The sequence below is a fragment of the Hemitrygon akajei genome, chromosome 14, assembly GCF_048418815.1.
Source record: "Hemitrygon akajei chromosome 14, sHemAka1.3, whole genome shotgun sequence".
NCBI lineage: Eukaryota > Metazoa > Chordata > Chondrichthyes > Myliobatiformes > Dasyatidae > Hemitrygon > Hemitrygon akajei.
Window position 1 is genome coordinate 31,420,135 of NC_133137.1, and position 19,763 is coordinate 31,439,897.

The 19,763-nt window shown below is 43.6% G+C and overlaps 1 protein-coding gene across 4 annotated transcripts in view; it reads right to left on the reverse strand.

Moving 5' to 3' along the window:
• Positions 1-19,763, reverse strand: part of LOC140738451 (uncharacterized) — a 268,214-nt gene that overhangs the window by 160,605 nt on the left and 87,846 nt on the right. For all 4 annotated transcript variants that reach the window (XM_073065743.1, XM_073065744.1, XM_073065742.1 and 1 more), the window contains 3 exons: positions 14,483-16,424; positions 7,129-7,282; positions 1,804-4,641 (listed from right to left, as the gene is read on the reverse strand). In XM_073065743.1, the coding sequence (XP_072921844.1) occupies positions 1,804-4,641; positions 7,129-7,282; positions 14,483-16,368 (4,878 nt within the window). In that variant the 5' untranslated portion in view covers positions 16,369-16,424. The remainder of the gene's footprint in view (positions 1-1,803; positions 4,642-7,128; positions 7,283-14,482; positions 16,425-19,763) is intronic.

A 19,763-nucleotide genomic window follows, 5' to 3' on the forward strand; every position in this document is an offset into this window, starting at 1 on the left:
AGCAGAACCGTAATTAAACTAACTTGGTAGATAGTGATGAGAAAGGAAAATTACAAATTTGAGTTACTTTGCAATACGATAAGATGTTGGTGAAGCTGCACTTCAAGTACTGTGTATATTTTTGGTCACCCTGCTACAGGAAAGATGTTATTAAATTAGAAAGGGTGAAGAGACAATTTACCCGGAAGATATTTGCATTTGGGATCCTGAGCTACAAGAAGAGGTTATGTGGACTAAGACTTTGTTGCCTAGAACGTAGCAGATTGAAGTATAAAATAATCATAAGGTCCATAGATAGGTGATGGTCATTATCATCATTATGTGCCATGTTGTATGACATGGGTGATCACGGTCTCATGACCATGATTGCTCCTAGCAAAATTTTGTACAGATGTAGTTTGCCATTGCCGTCTTCGGGGCAGTGTCTTTACAAGATGGGTGACCCCAGCCATTATCAATACTCTTCAGAGATTGTCTGCCTGGCGTCAGTGGTCACGTAACCAGGACGTGTGATGCACACCAGTTGTTCATACGATCATCCACCACTTGCTCCCCTGGCTTCATGTGACCCTGATCAGGGGGCTAAGCAGCGGCTACACCTTGCCCAGGGGTGACCTGCTGGCCAACAAAGGGAAGGAGCGCCTTACACCTCCTTTGGTAGAGATGTATCGCCACCCACCACCCAAGGGGAAGGTACATAGCCTTCCCAGAGATGGTTTAAGATCATAGGTAAGAGATTTAAAAGGGACATCAGGGGCAGCTTCTTAATGCAAACTGTAGGGTTTTTCAGTAACGTGCTGCCAGAACTACTGATTGAGGCAGGCACACTAGCAACAGTTAAAAATTCCCAACCTGGGGTCCACTGACCTCTCGGCTAATGGTATGGCTCATTAGCATAAAGGAGGCTGAGAACCCCTGATCTAGATAAATATATGGACAGCAGAGGCTCAGAGGACTATGGGCAGATGGCTTGCTGAACAACATGGTTGGTACGGATAAGATGGACCAAAGGGTGTGACTATGACAAGGAAGAGAAGGAAGGACATTAAGGGGAAAAGGAGAAGGAAGGGAGGGAGAAGCAGATAGTGGGGAAAGAGGTGAAGTGAGGGAGAAATGGAAGAATGAGAAGGAAGTAGGAGGAGGGGAGGGGCAGGGGGAAAAACGTCCACGAACAGCCCAAGCTCAATGTTCTTCGATTCAGGCTCATGTGCAGAAACACCACATTGGAATGAAAGGGATTCTTTATACGTCAGAGAACCTCACACCAGAACTGTAGCATAGACTAAATTTGGAAACCTCAGGGAAGATAAATAAACCAGGCTTTTTGTGGGGAATCTAGTTCTCAATTTAAAAATACTCAAAACGTATAGATTTGTCAACCTTCGAGATGTTTTAAATTTATACCACATACAGTGATTACAGTAAATGGCTGAATTTTATAACAGCTATTCAATCAGCCAAGGTCAATTTAATATGGTCTTCCCCTAATAAAATGTTAATATTCTGGTTTCTGTTAGTTTTGGATTTGTAAGTTTTTTTTGTACAGGGGGTTGTTGGTTTTTGGAGTTTTATTTGTTTTTTTTGTGCAAGGGAGGGGGTTGTTTGATGCTTTTCTTTGAATGACCTCCATGGTTTTCTTAGTTTTGTGGCTGACTGGAGAAGATGAATCTCAGAGTTGTACACGGTACACATACTTGGAAAGTAAATGACACTTTGAACCAATCAATGATTTAAAATAATAATATTTTCTGCCTACTTTGCCCGACTGATCATTAATCCAGGAGTATTTGCTAACAGACTTACCATCTTATCCTCCACTGTTGATGGTAATCTGTGCTTTGAAATCTCTGAGCCACGGTGTTGAACTCTGTCAGATGAGTTGCTCCTTCTTCCTTCATAATACTTGTAGTCTGCTGATATACCTTGCTGGTTTATCATAAGCCCATCGAACGCTTTTTGTGTCTCCTTGTGAACTTCGATAGGTCTTGACTTTTTAACCTCTGAAACAGAATGATGCAGCTCTTTGGGATGGCCTCTTGATATTCGAGGAGAACTTTGGCCAGAGTGTTCTCCACGGTGTTTTGTCCTGCTTTCCACTTTCAAGTGCTGCTTGTCGTCTACTGACATCTCTAAGTAATTTTCCTTCTCCAATATATGTGAAGAACCATAAACAGGGCTCCATGAGCTGTCCATGTCATCCAAGAAGCTGGTTTTACTACTCAGGTAATGACCTTCCAGCGTCTGGTTTGAACTGTCCATCGCTGCAGAAGTTACGAAACTTGCCTCATCACTCCAGTCCTTTTTGCGGCTTGGCACCGGTTCCCACTGATCATCCTTTCTAGATTTCCATTTGTCCCTGCCAGCATCAGTCATTTGCCCACCTACAAGCAGATCAGACTGTTGCAAGTCACTGTACCCTGGAGAGGCTGGAGATGGTTGGCTTTTCCTTTTCTCATGTTTGTGCCGTCTAATTATACTGGCTATTGTGCTGGTGTCACCCTCCATTTCTTTGCTTCCTTCACACTCTGACTTCTGGCGGGTTGAAGAAACATTCTTCCTCACCTCTTCATATTCACAGTAAGCGGAGTAAGGTCTGCTTTTCTTCTTTTCTGTGAGACTTCTTTTCAAGTCAGTGTACGTGTCATCATAAACATCCCTTTTCAATTCGGCATCACGATGTTTCTGGTTTTGATCATTTCGCCAAGAAGTCTTCACTCCTTCAGAAAAAGGTGATGAGGTATTTTCAGTTTTTGTACTCACAGACCTGCCACTGGTTGGTTTTGAACCAGACCTCTTTTGGAGAAGATCCATTGGCCTTGATGTTTCTTTTGAATAATCGGCCATCAGAGCATCTAGGTCAAGGATGTTATGATGCAAACCCCTTTTATTATGCTTATCAGAAGTAACTTTTCTTCTGCCTGAAGGGGAAGACATTCCAAGGTCTTGATCAGCGAATTTTGTCAACTTTGGTGTTCTGTGTTCTTCATAATCTTCTTGAAGAGTTTTGGAATGATGGCTATCCTTTTTATCATGGTAACGGAAATTTTTTGACTCATCAACTTTTCTTTCTGAATTTTCTTTTCTGTATTCTGACATCAAAACATCAATATCCAATACACTAAGGCTTTTGCACGGCAAACTGCCCCTCGTCTTTTTTGATTTCTCAATATCTGCTGTTTTCGACCGTCTCACAGGCAGTGTTACAAGGGGTTCCTCTGACACATTATCCATTCCACTTGTCTGGGGACTGCAAAGAAACTCTTCAGACAACAAAGTTGACTTTTGTTTCTCTGGAGTGGAGATCTTTGGATAACCTTTGGAGTACTCCTCAAAGAAGCTCTCTGACTTTCTACTGGCTGAAACATGTTTTTGGTAGGTAGCCTCTATTGAAAAATCAGTCACTTGATCAGCTGCAGAGTTGGCTCCTGTCGAAAAATTATTGCTTTTCTCATTCCTTCTTGCTCTTGGAATGGCCTTCCGACAGATTTCCAAAGTTGTGTCATCTTGAAACCAACGTTTAGTTTCTTTTCCTGCCTCAGTATCATCCCTGTTCTCTGGAAGCTTTAATCCAGTAGAGGGCAGCATTTCCCGAGTGGTTGAAGCGTTGTATGTTCTCTCAAAATACCTAGAGCTACTCTTCGAAGTAGCTGTGTCTGGGTTACTGAACGAGCTATGCCGTGTTACTCTCAGCAGCTTCTTTCCAACTATACCTGTTTCCAGCATTGCCGACTTTGCCATCTTTTCATGCGATTGCTGAATCGCAACAGCCTTAGGCACCTCAGTGCCTTTGATTTCAGAATGTGGCGACTCTGATAAAGAGCTGACATCAGCGGGACGTGGCCGATTCCAGCGCCTCCTGAAACCGCCGACCTTTTCTTCAGGTTTTGTTTGGTCAGCCACAATGTACGACTTCCTCACGTTCTGTTTCTCAACCTTGTCTTCAGATGTTGCAAGGAGAGAGGAGCTAACTACTTTTTCACTTACTTCTTGCAGGGTATCAATTTTATCATTGCTTGCAGACAATAGAAAACTGGAAACATTTTGTTCAGTAATCTTTGAGGAGGAACACCCAGGGTCAGATTGTTTCTCTTTTTCAAAGCACGCTTTTTCTTTCCCCTCCAAAGAGTTAGCTTCCAGCTGCAGAGATTTTGTTTTCTTCACCTCTTGTTCACTGTGCACGATGTCGACTGTTGTTTTCATTGCTGTGTAACTCTTCGACCTGGATCTTGAAGCTTGTTCTGGTCTTCTCTCTCTATCAAAGGAGGAATTCAGTGAATTGGAGGAACTGTCCGTCTTAACAGACTCTGGTTCCTGAAGGTGTTGCATCTCTTTTTCAATTATAAACATTTTTAGAGATTTTGTGTCAGAGTCTAGCCGTTCAGAGTCACTTTTCATTCCATTTGAACTTTGGGAGATAGTTTCGCTCATTGAGGAAACTCCATCAGCTGCATTAGTTGTACTTATTTGGCCCTTTGTCTCCCTCATCCTGACTAAACTGTTTCGTCTGCTGATTTTCTCAGAGCTGGATTTCTCGTCTGCGATCCCTTTTTCCAAACCTTTGCTCACTTTCTTCAACGACTTACGCCGGCTCCAACTAAATTCGGTGTCAGTCTCCATCAAGTGTGATTGGTCCTTCTCTGCCTGAAATACAGATAAAGAAGCAAAAATCGATCAAGAGGGAAAGTGAATGATGCCATCTGGTGCTTTCCGACAGGCAATCGATAAGATTACACAGTACAGGTGTTTGAGAGCTGAAGAAATTGGAAGCAACCTTTTAGTTTAGACAATAAAGTGCTGAGGAAGAAAGAGATGTGCACTGTCTTGTTAAGGAAGAGACAGAGCCTCTCAGATCGGTATTTAGTTACATAAATGCACTGATGAAGGATCAGCAAATAATGTGAATACCTACTGCCCTTTACGCCGTTGGCAATGAAGGTCCTCCATCTCTGGTGTTCATCATGTCGGTAGCTTCCTCTCGGTTTTCACTACTGTCAGTTACACAAGTCCCAGGTGGAGACTCAGGAATGCCGACACACTTAGCTGTAGGTTTCTTTATTGGTGTTTCCATAACAGCTTTGTTTTACCAGATAGGGTTGTTAGCCCTGAGCTGAACCCCCTGAGTCTGAAGCACCGGTGGACCGTACTTAGTCTGGCCTGGGTGACCCTACCAACAACCAAAGTACAAAGCCCTGACTCCAGCCAACATAGCTCTCTGGGTCACTGAGGCACACAGGCTTTCAAACCCAATGACAAGGTTGTGGTCCTCTTGGAGGAAATAATGTGAATGGGAAATTTTTAAAAAATATAATCGAGACACATTGAGAGACAAAGTGATTGGGGTCAGATGGAAACCAGCATAGGACACTGGGAGGACATCCACAATGAATGGAAGTTTGATCAGTCCAGTTTCTAAATGATGAGTTCAATAGCAAATTTAACACGTACACAAGATATGAAATGGGAATTGGAATTAGTCTATTATTGTCATTTGCTCTTAGGTCCTCCAAGAGGAACAGGACCTTGTCGTAAGTTTTGAAGGCTTGTCTATCTCAATGACCCAGAGAGCTCTGTTGGCTGGAGTCGGGGCTGCATGCGTTGCCTCTTGGTAGGGTTACCCATGTCAAACAGGTCAAAGGGTAGAGGCCAGACTAAGAGTGGTCCACTGGCCCTCCAGGTTTGGGAGTTCAGCTCAGGGCCAACAAATCTGACTGGTAAAACAAAATTGCTATGGAAACAGCAATGAAGAATCCATCTACATTTGAGTGGCCGTGGACAGACAGACAGAGGAGGAGGACCTTCATTGCTGCCCTAAACGCCATTGACGTAATGGGCAGTAAGTAAGTAAGTTGTACCAAGTTACAGTGAAAAGCTTGTCTTCCATACACAGTGCATGGAGGTAGTACACGGTAAAACAATAACAGAATGCAGAATAAAGTGCCAAAGCTACAGGGAAAGTGCAATACAGGTGGACAAAAAGGCACAAAATACCATCAAGGACAGAATAAAAAGCCCTTCCAGAATAAAAACCCTTGCTACGGTGCTGATGCATCCACCAGTGATGAGGATCAAATAATCTATTTCCAACTCAGGAGGGCATGTGTATTTTGGAAGGGAGTTTGCAGGTAGAGCCATTCCCAAGTACTGCCCCTCCTGTACTAAACAACTGGTAGTAAAGTTCCAGGGGAATTAATTCTGCTGAACGAGGAAACTGGAACAAAAATAAAGGTTAAATTTAAAACACTCTGAATGACGCTGTTAAATGGGCTACTCAACTGTCAACACACATGACACAACCTGTTCATCTCAGCCAATGTTTATTGTAAGCCCTGCCCACTTGAGCTCTCCAGATTCTCATCTGTAACAAACATGGCCAATTGGTGCTCCTACCACCACACTCGACGCTTTGGGTTGAGACCCTTCTTCAGGACTGGAAAGGAAGGGGGAAGATGCCAGAATAAAAAGTGGGGGGGGGGGGGGGGGGGGGGGAAGAGACTGGAAGGAATTCTCCTTTCAAAGTATGTTTCATGTCTCGAAGAAGCGTCTTGGCCCAAAATGTCAACCGTTTATTCATTTCCATAGATGCTGCCTGACCTGTTGTGTTCCTCCAGTGTTTTGTGTGTGTCGACTTAGAAAACCCACTTGTAACGTTACATCTGTGATTATCCAAGTTATAATAACTTGTTTGGTGCTAAATTAAAATTAAATATGAAGAGTTAATTACCCATATACTATTTAGGAACAATAAGATCTATTATTTAAATTATGCCTTTCAGTAATTCAAAAGGTGACAAATACTTTGTTGTGCAACGATTCCCTCATAAACTTAAAACTTGACTAAGCAAGAGATTTTCCTATTGTATGTCAAGATCTCCAAGATCTACAGACCTACCCTGATTTGATATTAAGAACACCCACTGCTGCTACTGAGCATTCAGGACTCTCTCAGTTCTATTGACAAGTTTACTGGTCTCAATGTGTGCTTTAGAGAGCTTTAGTCATCATTAAAACCTCCAAGTTGGGCAGGGCTGTGTCAATATACCATGCTGACACCAAACTAAAGATTTTACTGCCTTAGTGACACAGAGCTGGGTTTGCTTTGGAATGGCAGCAGAATGCACAAGTCATTACCAGATCTCTTTCATCTTCATTCCTTTTGCCGAGGCTCTCCCTCCCTCTCTGTTCTTGGGTGCTCTGCAAAACTGAGCGTTCTGGAGATGCAAAGACGGTCATATCCACCTGCTTCTCAAAGCGACCTTCATCGCCATCTGCTCGCGACTCAAACCTGTTGGAAAAAAATTTCGACTACCATGAATCAAACTAATTTAAATGTGAAACCAGCTAGAAACAGCCTTTACACGACGACCGAGAGAAATGGCTAACACAGATCTCAGTACATGCAGAAGCAGTACTATTTTTGAGAGAAGAAAAACAGTTTTTCACAGCTCTCTTTTAACTACTAGGATTTAGAGGCACAATATTGGCACAGAATGTGACAATCCTAGTGTAATTGGCAAGTTCTGGATTTGGGGAGCTCATCTCATTGAAACTTACTGAGCCTTGATAACTGAATGTGAGGACAATGTTTCCATTCGTAGGAGAGTCTAGCACCCTCAGAATAAAGGGTGAAATGCAATGAGGAGGAATTTTCTTCAGCCAGAGGGCAGTGAATCTGCAGAATTTGTTGCCACAAATGGGAAAGGTAGTTAAGTTATTGGGTGTGTTGAAGGCAGAGATTGAGATTGATAGAAGAGTTAAGGATTACAGGGAGTAGGCAGGAGGATGTGCTGAGTAATAAAAATATCAGCCCTGACTGAATGGCAGAACAGACTCAATGGTTCAAATGCCCTGATTCAGTTCTTTTTTTCTAATGGTTTTATATGTTCGTACCAAACATTTCCCAATACAAAAAAATCCTGTTCCACAATATGTTGCTACATGTTAAGGATGTGAGTTAATAATCTATTTACTACCACACCAATCTGAGTGTTTACCTATACACGAGGAAATGGATACCACTGAAACAATGAAGATTATTGCTAAGTCTGAATGTGAGGGAAAATTACTGACAAGGAAGGTCATTGAGAAAAAGTGAGGCAAACAACTCGGAGAAAAACAACTCAGAAATGGGCTTTATTGAAACACAAAAACTGAAGAGGTTTCTAGTGTAGGCTCTGAAGTTTATCTAAGTTTGACTATACACACTTGTGCTCCTCACACAGCTTCTCTTCATATCAAACTTCAAAGTTCAAAGTACATTTTATTGTCAAAGTATTTATACAATTTACAACCTTGAGATCGATCTTCTTAAAGCCAGCCACAAAACAAAGGAACCCATTGAAAAAAGACCGTCAAACACCCAAGAAAGAGAAAACAAATCACGTAAACAATAAACACAAGCAAACAGGATTCTGAACTGAAGCCCACAAAAAGAATACACCCACAGACCCTTAGTCCAGTGCTGAACCAAGTCAATCTCACAGAGCAGTGAGCTGAACAGGCCCACCCCCTCGTCTTAGGCCCCATCACCCTGACCCTTTCAAACTTATCAAGCATAACGATGGGGAAAGAAAAAGAAAAATGGCATCACCTAACACTTAATTCAAATTTATAATTATTAAATACTTCTATACCAGCACGTAAGAGTCTTTGTAAATTGATTATGTATGGTCAGTCAGTAGCATAGTGGTTAGCACAACGCTCTACTGTACAGGCAACCCGGGTTCAATTCCTGCCACTGCTTGCAAGAAATTTGTACGTTCTCCCTGTGACTGTGTGGGTTTCCTCCGGGTGCTCCGGTTGCCTCCCACAGTCCAAAGATGTACTGGTTGGTTGGTTAATTGGTCATTGTAAAGTGTCCTGTGATTGGGCTAGGGTTAAGTCAAGGGGTTGCTGGGCAGCAGGGCTGGAAGGGCCTTTTCCGCACTGTATCTCAATAAATAAATAAATTACCTAAAAGAATGGGGGAGAGGTGTTGGTTATTCAAATGGAATTAAATTTGCCAATTCGCAATTTGCTTTTGCAATTCCAAGTGATCCAACAATTACAAGAGAAAGAATTTGTAGAATTTTATGCATACAAATTTTCAACCAATAGATCTTTACATAATTAATAAAAGTTATGATGGATTACACTGCACAGGATACTTCAAGTAATTAACGGTTTTGTCAGCTCTTGGACTGAAATAACATTTTGTACACACAGAATCTATTGGAAGGATTGACCCACATGCTGAAAAGCAGTCATGAAAGAAACTGATGCACCAAATGAGTACTGACTGGGTTACTGTTTATCTGAAGTGTCGTTGTCAGCAGAGTAACTCATCTCAACACTTCAAATATTGGCAATTTATGATAAATGCAATTTTAAACAGAGTACTAGAAGCCTAAAAGCGATGGAACATGGTTAAATTGAGGGAGACTAATCTGAAACATTAGCCAGCCGGTGGTATAATGGCGTCAGCACCGGACTTTTGGTCCTGGGTTCGAACCTGGCCAGCTCCTTGCACGCTTTCCATCTATGCCGGGTTGAGCATTAAGCTAGCAACTCGGCCTAGTAAAAACAGACAACTGCTAAGGAGATGGGGGAAAAAAGCCGCCCGATGAGCCACAAGGAACAGCAGCAGCAATCTGAAACAGGCCGTTCAAGACATTTAGCCCTGGTGACACAGGTAGCCAACAAGCGAAAGGTGTAAAGGAATATGTATGTGGTATTCAAAGATACATGATATGTATGGTATGACAGTCATGGGGGATTTCGATATGCAGGTAGATTGGGAGGCTGGCTTTCTGTACTCAGTGTCAGATGTGGGAGGTCCTGGAGACTCCTGGCCTCCCGGAGGAACACATTTGCACCAGGTGCGTCGAGCTGCAGCACCTTAGAGACCGTGTTAGGGAAAGGGAGATGCAGCTCTATGACCTTCATCCGAGGAGGTGTTAGAGAGGAGCTATAGGCAGGTAGTCACCATGGGACCACAGGAGACAGAGAAGTGGGTAACAGTCAGGAGAGGGAAGGGTAAGAAGCAGGTACTAGAGAGTACCCCAATGGCTGTCCCCCTTAACAATAAGTATTCCTGTTTGAGTACTGCTGGGGGGAGGTGGGGGGGGGGGGGAGCAGCCTGCCTGGGGGAAGCAACAATGTCTGGCCCTGTGGCTCAGAAGTGAAGGGAAGGGAAGAGGATGGCAGCAGTGATACAGGACTCTATAGTTAGGGGGTCAGACAGGCGATTCCGTGGACACAGGAAAGAAACGCGGATGGTAGTTTGCCTCCCAGGTGCCAGGGTCTGGAATGTTTCTGAACGCGTCCACAATATCTTGAAGTGGGAGGGAGAACAGCCAGAGGTCGTGGTACTTATTGGTACCAACAACATAGGTAGGAAAAGGGAGGAGATCCTGAAATCAGACTACAGGGAGTTAAGAAGGAAGTTGAGAAGCAGGACTACAAAGGTAGTGATCTCAGAATTACTCCCTGTGCCATGTGACAGTGCAAATAGGAATAGAATGAGGTGGAGGATAAATGCGTGTATGAGGGATTGGAGCGGGGGCAGGGATTCAGATTTATGGATCATTGGGACCTCTTTTGGGGCAGGTGTGACCTGTACAAAAAGGATGGGTTACACTTGAATCCCAGGGGAACCAATATCCTGGCGGGGAGGTTTGCTAAGGCTACTGGGGAGAGTTTAAACTAGAATTGCTGGGGGAGGGGGAAGGGGGTGGGAACTGAACTGAAGTGACAGAGGAAAAGGAGGTTGGCTCACAAATAGAGAAATTTTGGAGACAGTGCGAGAGGGAGGATAGATAGGCAGGTGATAGAGAAGGGATGCGCTCAGGGTTGTTGTGGTGGGAGATTTTAATTTCCCAAATATCGATTGGCATCTCCCTAGAGTGAGGGGCTTAGATGGGTAGAGTTTGTTAGGTGTGTTCAGGAAGGTTTCTTGATACAATATGTAGATAAGCCTACAAGAGGAGAGGCTGTACTTGATCTGGTATTGGAAATTAATGTGGTCAGGTCTCTCAGTGGGAGAGCATTTTGGAGATAGTGATCACAATTCTATCTGCTTTCCCATAGCATTGGAGAGGGATAGGAACAGATAAGTTAGGGAAACATTTAACTGGAGAAAGGGAAAATATGAGGCTATCAGGCAGGAACTTGGAAGCATAAATTGGAAACAGTTGTTCTCAGGGAAACGTACAGAAGAAATGTGGCAAATGTTCAGGGGATATTTGCATGGGGTTCTGCATAGGTACATTCCAATGAGACATGGAAAGGATGGTAGGGTACAAGATCTGTGGTGTACAAAGGCTGTTGTAAATCTAGTCAAGAAGAAAAGAAGACCTTATGAAAGGTCTAGAAAATTATAGGGCTAGCAGGAAGGAGCTTAAGAATGAAATGAGGAGAGGCATAAGGGGCCATGAGAAGACCTTGGCAGGCTGGATTAAGGAAAACCCCAAGGCATTCTACAAGTATGTGAAGAGCAAGAGGATAAGATGTGAGAGAATAGGACCTATCAAGTGTGACAGTGGAAAAGTGTGTATGGAACTGGAGGAGATAGCAGAGGTACTTAATGAGTACTTTGCTTCAGTATTCACTACGGAAAAGGATCTTGGTGATTGTAGGGATGACTTGCAGTGGACTGAAAAGCTTGAGCATGTAGATATTAAGGAAGAGGATGTGCTGGAGCTTTTGGAAAGCATCAGGTTGGATAAGTCAATGGGACAGATAGGATGTACCCCAGGCTACTGTGGGAAGTGAGGGAAGAGATTGCTGAGCCTCTGGTGATGATCTTTGCATCATTAATGAGGAAGAGAGAGGTTCCAGTGAATTGGAGGGTTGCAGATGTTGTTCCCTTATTCAAGAAAGGGAGTGGGGATAGCCCAGGAAATTATAGACCAGTGAGTCTAACTTCAGTGGTTGGTAAGTTGATGGAGAAGATCCTGAGAGCAGGATTTATGAACATTTGGAGAGGTATAATACGATTAGGAATAGTCAGCATGGCTTTGTCAAAGGCAGGTCATGCCTTATGAGCCTGATTGAATTTTTTGAGGATGTGACTAAACACATTGATGAAGGTAGAGCAGTAGATGTAGGGTATATAGATTTTAGCAAGGCATTTGATAAGGTACCCCATGAAAGACTTATTGAGAAAGTAAAGAGGCATGGGATCCAAGGGAACCTTGCTTTGTGGATCCAGAACTGGATTACCCACAGAGGGCAAAGAGAGGTTGTAGACTGGTCATAATCTGCATGGAGGCCAGTGACCAGTGCTGTGCCTCAGGGATCTGTTCTGGGACCCCCTACACTTTGTCATTTTTATAAATGACCTGGATGAGGAAGTGGAGGGATGGGTTAGTAAATTTGCTGATGACACAAAGGTTGGGGGTGTTGTGGATAGTGTGAAGGGCTGTCAGAGGTTACAATGGGACATTGATCAGATGCAAAACTGGGCTGAGAAGTGGCAGATGGAGTTCAACCCAGATAAGTATGAGGTGGCTCATTTTGGTAGGTCAACTATGATGGCAGAATATAGTATTAATGGTAAGACTCTTGGCAGTGTGGAGGATCAGAGGGATCTTAGGTCCGAGTCCATAGGACGCTCAAAGCTGCTACACAGGTTGACTCTGTGGTTAAGAAGGCATACGGGGCAATGGCCTTCATCAATTGTGGGATTGAGTTTAAGAGCCAAGAGGTAATGTTGCAGCTATATAGGACCCTGGTCAGATCCCATTGAAGTACTGTGCTGAGTTCTGGTCGCCTCACTACAGGAAGGACGTGGAAGCCATAGAAAGGGTGCAGAAGAGATTTACAACGATGTTGCCTGGATTGGGGAGCACACCTTATGAAAACAGGTTGAGTGAACTCGGCCTTTTCTCCTTGGAGTGACGAAGGATGAGAGGTGACCTGATCGAGGTGTATAAGATGATGAGAGGCATTAATCATGTGGATAGCCAGAGGCCTTTTTCCCCAGGGCTGAAATGGCTAGCATGAGAGGGCTTAGTTTTAAGGTGCTTGGAAGTAGGTACAGAGGAGATGTCAGGGGTAAGTTTACTATGCAAACAGTGGTGAGTGTGTGGAATGGGCTGCCAGTGACGGTGGTGGAGGTGGAAATGATAGGGATTTTTAAGAGACTCTTGGATGGCTACATGGTGCTTAGAAAAATAGATGGCTATGGGTAAAGCCTAGATAGTTGTAAGGTAGGGATGTGTTCGGCACAGCTTTGTGGGCTGAAGGGCCTGTATTGAGCTGTAAGTTTTCTGTTTCTAGATTCAAGGGGCCAAATAGCCTAATTCTGCTCCAATGTCTAATGATTTTTCTGGTTAATATATAAAAAAAAGCATAATAGAACCAGAAATAGAAAGTCACCAGAACATTCCAAATAAGGGCTGGAATAATTTTGCCGTAGTAGTAAATGGCTGCTGCTTTCAGGTGAAGCAGGTTAAGTTACCAGACAGTTTCCCAGATTAACAATCTAGAAACCCGACCTGACCTCAATTCCCTCCATGGAATCTGGGTGAAGTGAGAATTGTGAGAAGTGGAGATGGGTGAGGCTGGCCAACAGGGCTCTGGTGAAGGTGTATAGGCCAATCCCCTGTATGGTGGACACAATACAGGAAACATTGATGAACTCCAACCATACCATCAACTTCGGGCTCTGGAGAAGCGAGGCCATCCTATGCTCCACTGGGAGCTGAAGGTCCAAGAAGAAGAAGAAGAGTCAATGGCTCAGAAAGAGCAATCAAGCACATGCAATAAATGCTGGCCTTACCTACAGATGTGTATATAGAAATAAAAGTTGGATATGTCAATAATTATAAGAGAATTATTCATGCCTAAAAGTTAGAAAACATAAACGGTGAGGAGCTCCTGGTAAAATGGAAACCAATGGCTTTGGAAGATTGCCAGAAATCAAGTTGGATAGAATGGCTGGGAGCAGGAATCATGGAAGGGCTGAACGGAGTTAAAAGGATGGATGTGGGAATGTGATAAGCAAATGAAGGAATTGCTTGTAAGTTCATTGGTAAAAGCAAATTAGTCAGGGTACAGCTGAAGGGAGGTTTGGGACCTGCTGTCTGCTGATGAGTTAAGAAAGAACCATGCAAGATAAAAGGTTAAGTAGAATCAAAATATTGATATGCCCCAGTGGAAAAACTACAGCAATTAAATCAACATACATTGTAATTGGGCAAAAGAAAGCCGTTTGGGAGAACGAGGGCTTAACTCAATGATGGGAGTATCATATGTAGTTCCTAAAGGATACCTGAATCTGAACCATGCATGTCTGTATATTGCCTGAATAATGTCTCTTCACCTTGGACTTAATCGAGAAATACTTGATGCTACGACTTACCCACATAATTAACAATTCATTCAATGTGCAAGTATCAAGATCCAAAAATGAAAGCATGTAAGTGATATGGGATGTATTTTTTTTAAAGTAAACACTTGTACTTACTTAACACTAAACAGCAAAAACTAAAATTCAACATACAGTTTAGTTATATCTGAAGATAGAGGTCTCGGCTGGAATAGTCGCCTTTGGAGACTCAGGATTTGTTCTTTGTTCTCTGAAGTAAAGCTTTGGATTTGCTGCTTAACACGTATGCTCATCTTTTCCTTCTCGACAGTTGTCTGTGCACTATCTGTCTTTACTGTGCTGTTACTGGCGGAGTCCAAGAGAAGACTAATGCGCCTTCTAATTATCCCACTAGAAAATGGCGTTCTACTTCCTCTACACCTTCGATCGTCGGAATCCAGAAAGGAATTTTCATCATTTGATGTTGGCTCCGGGTTAGAAGAAATTTTATCCAATTCCCTATTTGTCAAATTCTTGTGCTGTTCCTGGTCATCTTTCAATTTTTCCTTGTTAGTTTTTGATGAGGTACTGAATGTACTTTCTTCCTTTTCCTCATCTTTGGGTCCTGCAGTGGCTTTATCATCACCATAGTCACCTTGCCACTGTGCCTTGCTTTCCAGTGAACAGACTGCTTCTTTGTGATCAGTCAATGTAAAAGCCTTGACATCTTTTTTACTGATATCCATCTTTGGGATGCTACTGAACTTTTCTTTAACATAAGAGTAACCCCCTCCCTTGTCCTCATGGTCATCGGGAGAAGCTGGAGACCTGGACTGCTCTCTTTCTGCTGCTGTCTCTTCAGATTGACCTGGCGTCTTGTGCTCAGTCCCTGAGAACAAAGCACCAGCTACTTGCATAACTGGGACATTTTCTTTGCTTTCCTCTGGTACACAATTATTTATTTTGTAAAAGGAGGACCGTGCTGGTTCAAATCTGGCTGTTAGGTTCATTGACAAAGGCCTGGGTTTTTTAAGCCAAGGTTTTTCAGGAGCAGAAGTACCTTCATCTTGTTTTACAGTGATTTCTGAATTATGGTCATTTGTAGTTCCAGAAAGCCAAGTAGATAATGGTCTAGATTTCCTTACGTAGGCCCTGTGTGAAAGTGGGCTCTCAACAACATCCTTTTCCTTAGCTGTTTTGCCTTTGTCTTCTTCTATAGTCTGGTCCAACTTTCCTAAACGATCCAAAGAAATCAATGTGGGATTTGATGTCCCAATCCCTTGAATATCACTTGGGCTGCCCTTCTTCAATGGAAGGGATGACTTAGGCAATGTAAGAGGTTCTGTAGTCGCTTGCATCTCCTGATCGTTACTTGTCCACTTCCCAGCTTTTTGATCATCATCACCAGACTTCTTAGATTTTAGCACTTGAGAAGTTTCCAAAATAACCAAGGTAGCTGGCTTCACTCTGGAACTGTCTCTCTCCTCTACTGTCATCATTTCCAAATTCAAGACTGCATTTGAAGGGGAACCTGCAACACTGGAGAATTTTGATATCGAAGGCAAATTAGGCACACTTTCGATATCCTGAGAATCGCCCGCCCCAATTGAACCGATACCACCAGATCCTAACGAAGACGGTGGAGCAGAAGAAAACAACAGTGATGAAGCAGCCCCAGTTGGTGCATGATTGGCCTCTGTCCGCCCGAAGCTCGCTTCCTCATCACCCGCCAACTTCCCTGAAAGAATTGCACTCTTCGGCCTTGGCACCGCAAGAGTTGGCTGCGTGATCCCTAGCGGTGAGAATGGCACAGAATACTTTTCCACAGAAAATGGTTTTGGAGAAACTCTCAGTTTTGGTTCTGTTAGAGTCTTAGTTACTGAACCCAAGTTATAATTCAGTCTGCCGTCGTCAAATATATGTGGGGACGTTGCAGTTGTTGATTCGAGGGCTTTATTGCTTGCATCTGAAAGAGGGCTCACACGAGACCAGGGAGTCTTTTTCTCACTGACAATATTATTCACATCACTCAAAGTATTCTTTTGGGGTGGGATAGGTTTCCCCTCCACCCATGTTGCCATGGCAAGCCTTCTATTTTAAACAGTCACCATCCTGCTTGACTCAACACTCATTTTCCCTACAAGAGAGAGAAAATAAAAATTACTGGTGGGCAGAGTCATAAAATGAAAATAAAGCAGTTAGTATGCCATTGCCAAGAGGTGGAGTATGTGGTTATTCAAACAATCAAGCTCTGTTATGTACAAGTTTCAGCAAAAAATAACCTTGTGTAGTCAGAATCAATATTGATTGTTCCTGTCCACAACTTTGTAAAGTCTAACCCAACCTGGGGTCCACAGACTACTTGCTTAATGGCATTGGTCGATGGCAGGAATCCCTGGTAGCTGCTCTCAGATGGGGCTGCTTACAGACAATAACACAACAAGATAACAGCAGCAATAAATTATCTGCTGGCTGGTAATGTTAGTTACTTACAATAAGGCTCAGTAAAGCTTTGTTTATATATTGGCAATTATTTTAATAGAGGGAAAGAAACTGAGCAGTTAATAGTTGGTAGCCCCTACCCCACTAATGTTAATGCATTCTACAGAAGGATATATTTATAATCAGAACAACACTCACACTGGAAAGGTCGAACTACATGCTGTGGTTCAATGCTAAATGACTCTGATGTGGTGACAGGACGACATTCTGTATGGCTACCGCGATCAACAAATTACAGTCATATTTGATTTAATGTTTGGGTAACAGGGCACTCCTTTCGTCATTTTGATCTACGCAAAGCTGCAAACAGTAAATCCGGACAGTGGTCAGTGGCAAAAATAAAATTTCTTGTGAAGGGCTGATTGAATTAGAGAACCCTTCTCCATTTTGTTCATTACCTAGCTAGTAGTCAACTATTGAAACGTAATAGGAAATTCAACCGTAACTTCTGCCTATATTCTGACTCAGTCAAGAACTGCTGGATTGTTTGACACTGCGGAATTATCAAGCAGACACTACAGTGGTGTTTAATAAGGATTTAGGCAGACATCTGAACATGGGAATGGAGATCATCAATGGTTCGCGTATACAATATACAACCTGAAATTTGTACTCTTCACATCCACAAAACAGAAAAATAAAAGAATGACAGAAAAACACTAGAACCCCAAAGCCCCCTCCCACACACAAGCAGTAGCAAGAGCATCAACCCTCCCCCCACTTGCTCCAGCAAAAGCACCAAACCCTCCCCCCACCATGCAAGCCCATGACCCAGAGTCCATCAAAAAACTAATTCCATCCCAGCACTCTGACATCTCGGGAGAGAGAGAGAGAGAGAGCGATATCACTCGTGCAACGAACGAGCAGCAGCTCACTGTTTCAATGTTACAGTCTGTCATGTCACTCGTTTGAGTCCCCTGACTCGAGGAGAGGGAAAGGGAGGGAGAGGGGGAGGGGGAGGGGGGATAGAGGGGGGAGAGAGAGGGGGGAGAGAGAGCAGAGAGAGAAGAGAGACAGAGAGAGTGGGGGAGAGAGAGAGAGCGAGAGAGAGTACTGGGGCTTTCTTCCAACAGCAGCACACACTGTCTGTGGTCTCAATGTTTGGCTCCTGTGACACTTCAATCAGTGAGGAACCAGTCAAGTTTATTGTCATTTATCTACATTCATATATACCGTCAAACAAGACAACATTTCTCTGAACCAGGGTATAAGCATAGTAGTATAAGTAACACACAATAACTTTTATGAAAGTAAGAATTAAATCTACAAATGAATTACACATAAATAAACAAGGTAAAGTGCATAACTAAGTATTGTAAGTTACGGAACAGATTAACCAGTGACCGTTTGAATGCGATGCAGCAGGGAGTTCAGAAGCCTAATGGGATGAGGGAAGAAACTGTTTCCCATCCTGACCGTCCTTGTTTTTAAGCATCGGAGGTTTGATGATAGAAAGTCAAATAGGATGCTGGATGGATGGGTGGGATCCTTGATAATACTAAGGGCCCTGTGTATGCAGCATTCCCAAAAAATGTCCCTGGCGGATTGTAGGGAGTCCCCTATGATCCTCTCAGCTGTACTCACTGTCCTTTGTGGGGACTTATGGTCCGATGTTTGGCTGCTCCCATACCAGATGGAATTACAACTTGTCAGGGCGCTCTCAGTGATGCTCCTATAAAACTGGGACATCATGGGATTAGTTCCATTAACTAATCCCTAACCATTAAGTAATCAGACTTCCTGATTGGCACAGACCTTTGTGGGCTGAAAATCTTGTTCCACATTTCAGTCAACTTTCCCCAGGTTCTGCCTTCTACCTTCCCTTGGCGACTGACTAGAGACAGTTTGCTGTGGCCAATCAGCCTATCAACACATTCATCTCTGGGATGTGGGATGAAACCAGAGAAGCTGGTAGAAACCCACGCAGTCATAGTACACGTCAGTCAGCACTGGAGGATGAACCTGGATCACTGGAGCTGTGAGGCAGAAATTCTATAAATCTAATCCCAAAATTGCTTCAACTGCTCACAATGAAACTTTAATGGAATCTATACTTCTAGTAGACATTGCTACACAGGAAAAACTTTAAAAATGAATGAAGCTCCAAAGCACAATTCTGATTTTGTTCCTCTCATCATCAGCAGATGGCAGTGTGGTTACCCAGCCACACAACCATTGTGGTTTCACACAATGGAAGTGTGAAAGGAGGAAAGAGTTAAAAATCTCCACTCTCCCCCTCCACAACCACACCCCCCCCCCCCAAATCAATGCGGAGACACAAGAAACAGCAACATCCTTCATCTCGGACGGCATGGTAGCGCAGCAGTTAGTACAGTGCCTTCCAGCTCCAGTCGTGAGATCAGGGCTTCACTCCCACTGCTGTCTGTAAGGAGTTTGCACGTTCTCGCCACAACCACGTGGGCTTTCCCCGGGTGCTCCGGTTTCCTCCCACATTCCAAAGATGTACGGGTTAGGGTTAGGATTAGATATGGCCTCATCCACATTGGTGAGACCTGTCGTAAATTGGGGGACCGCTTCCACCAAAAGCAGAACCTCCTGGTGGCCAAACACTTTAATTCCCATTCTGACGTGCCGGTCCACGGCCTCCTCTTGTGCCATGAGGCACCCTCAGGGTGGAGGAGCAACACCTTGTATTCCGTCTGGGTAGCCTCCAACCTGATGGCATGAATATCCATTTCTTCCTCTAGTAAAAAAATTTCGAACCTTTGCCATCTTTTATTCCCCACTCTGGCCTTTTACCTCCCCCGGGTCCCCTCCTCCTTCCCTTTCTCCTATGGTCCACTCTCCTCTCCCATCAGATTATTTCGCCTCCAGCCCTTTACCTTTCCCACCCTTCACCTGTCACTATCCTCCTTCACCTCCCTCCTCCTCTTTATTCTGGCATCTTTCCCCTCCCTTTCCAGTCCTGAAGAAGGATCTCGGCCCAAAGCATTGACTGTTCATTCATTTCCAT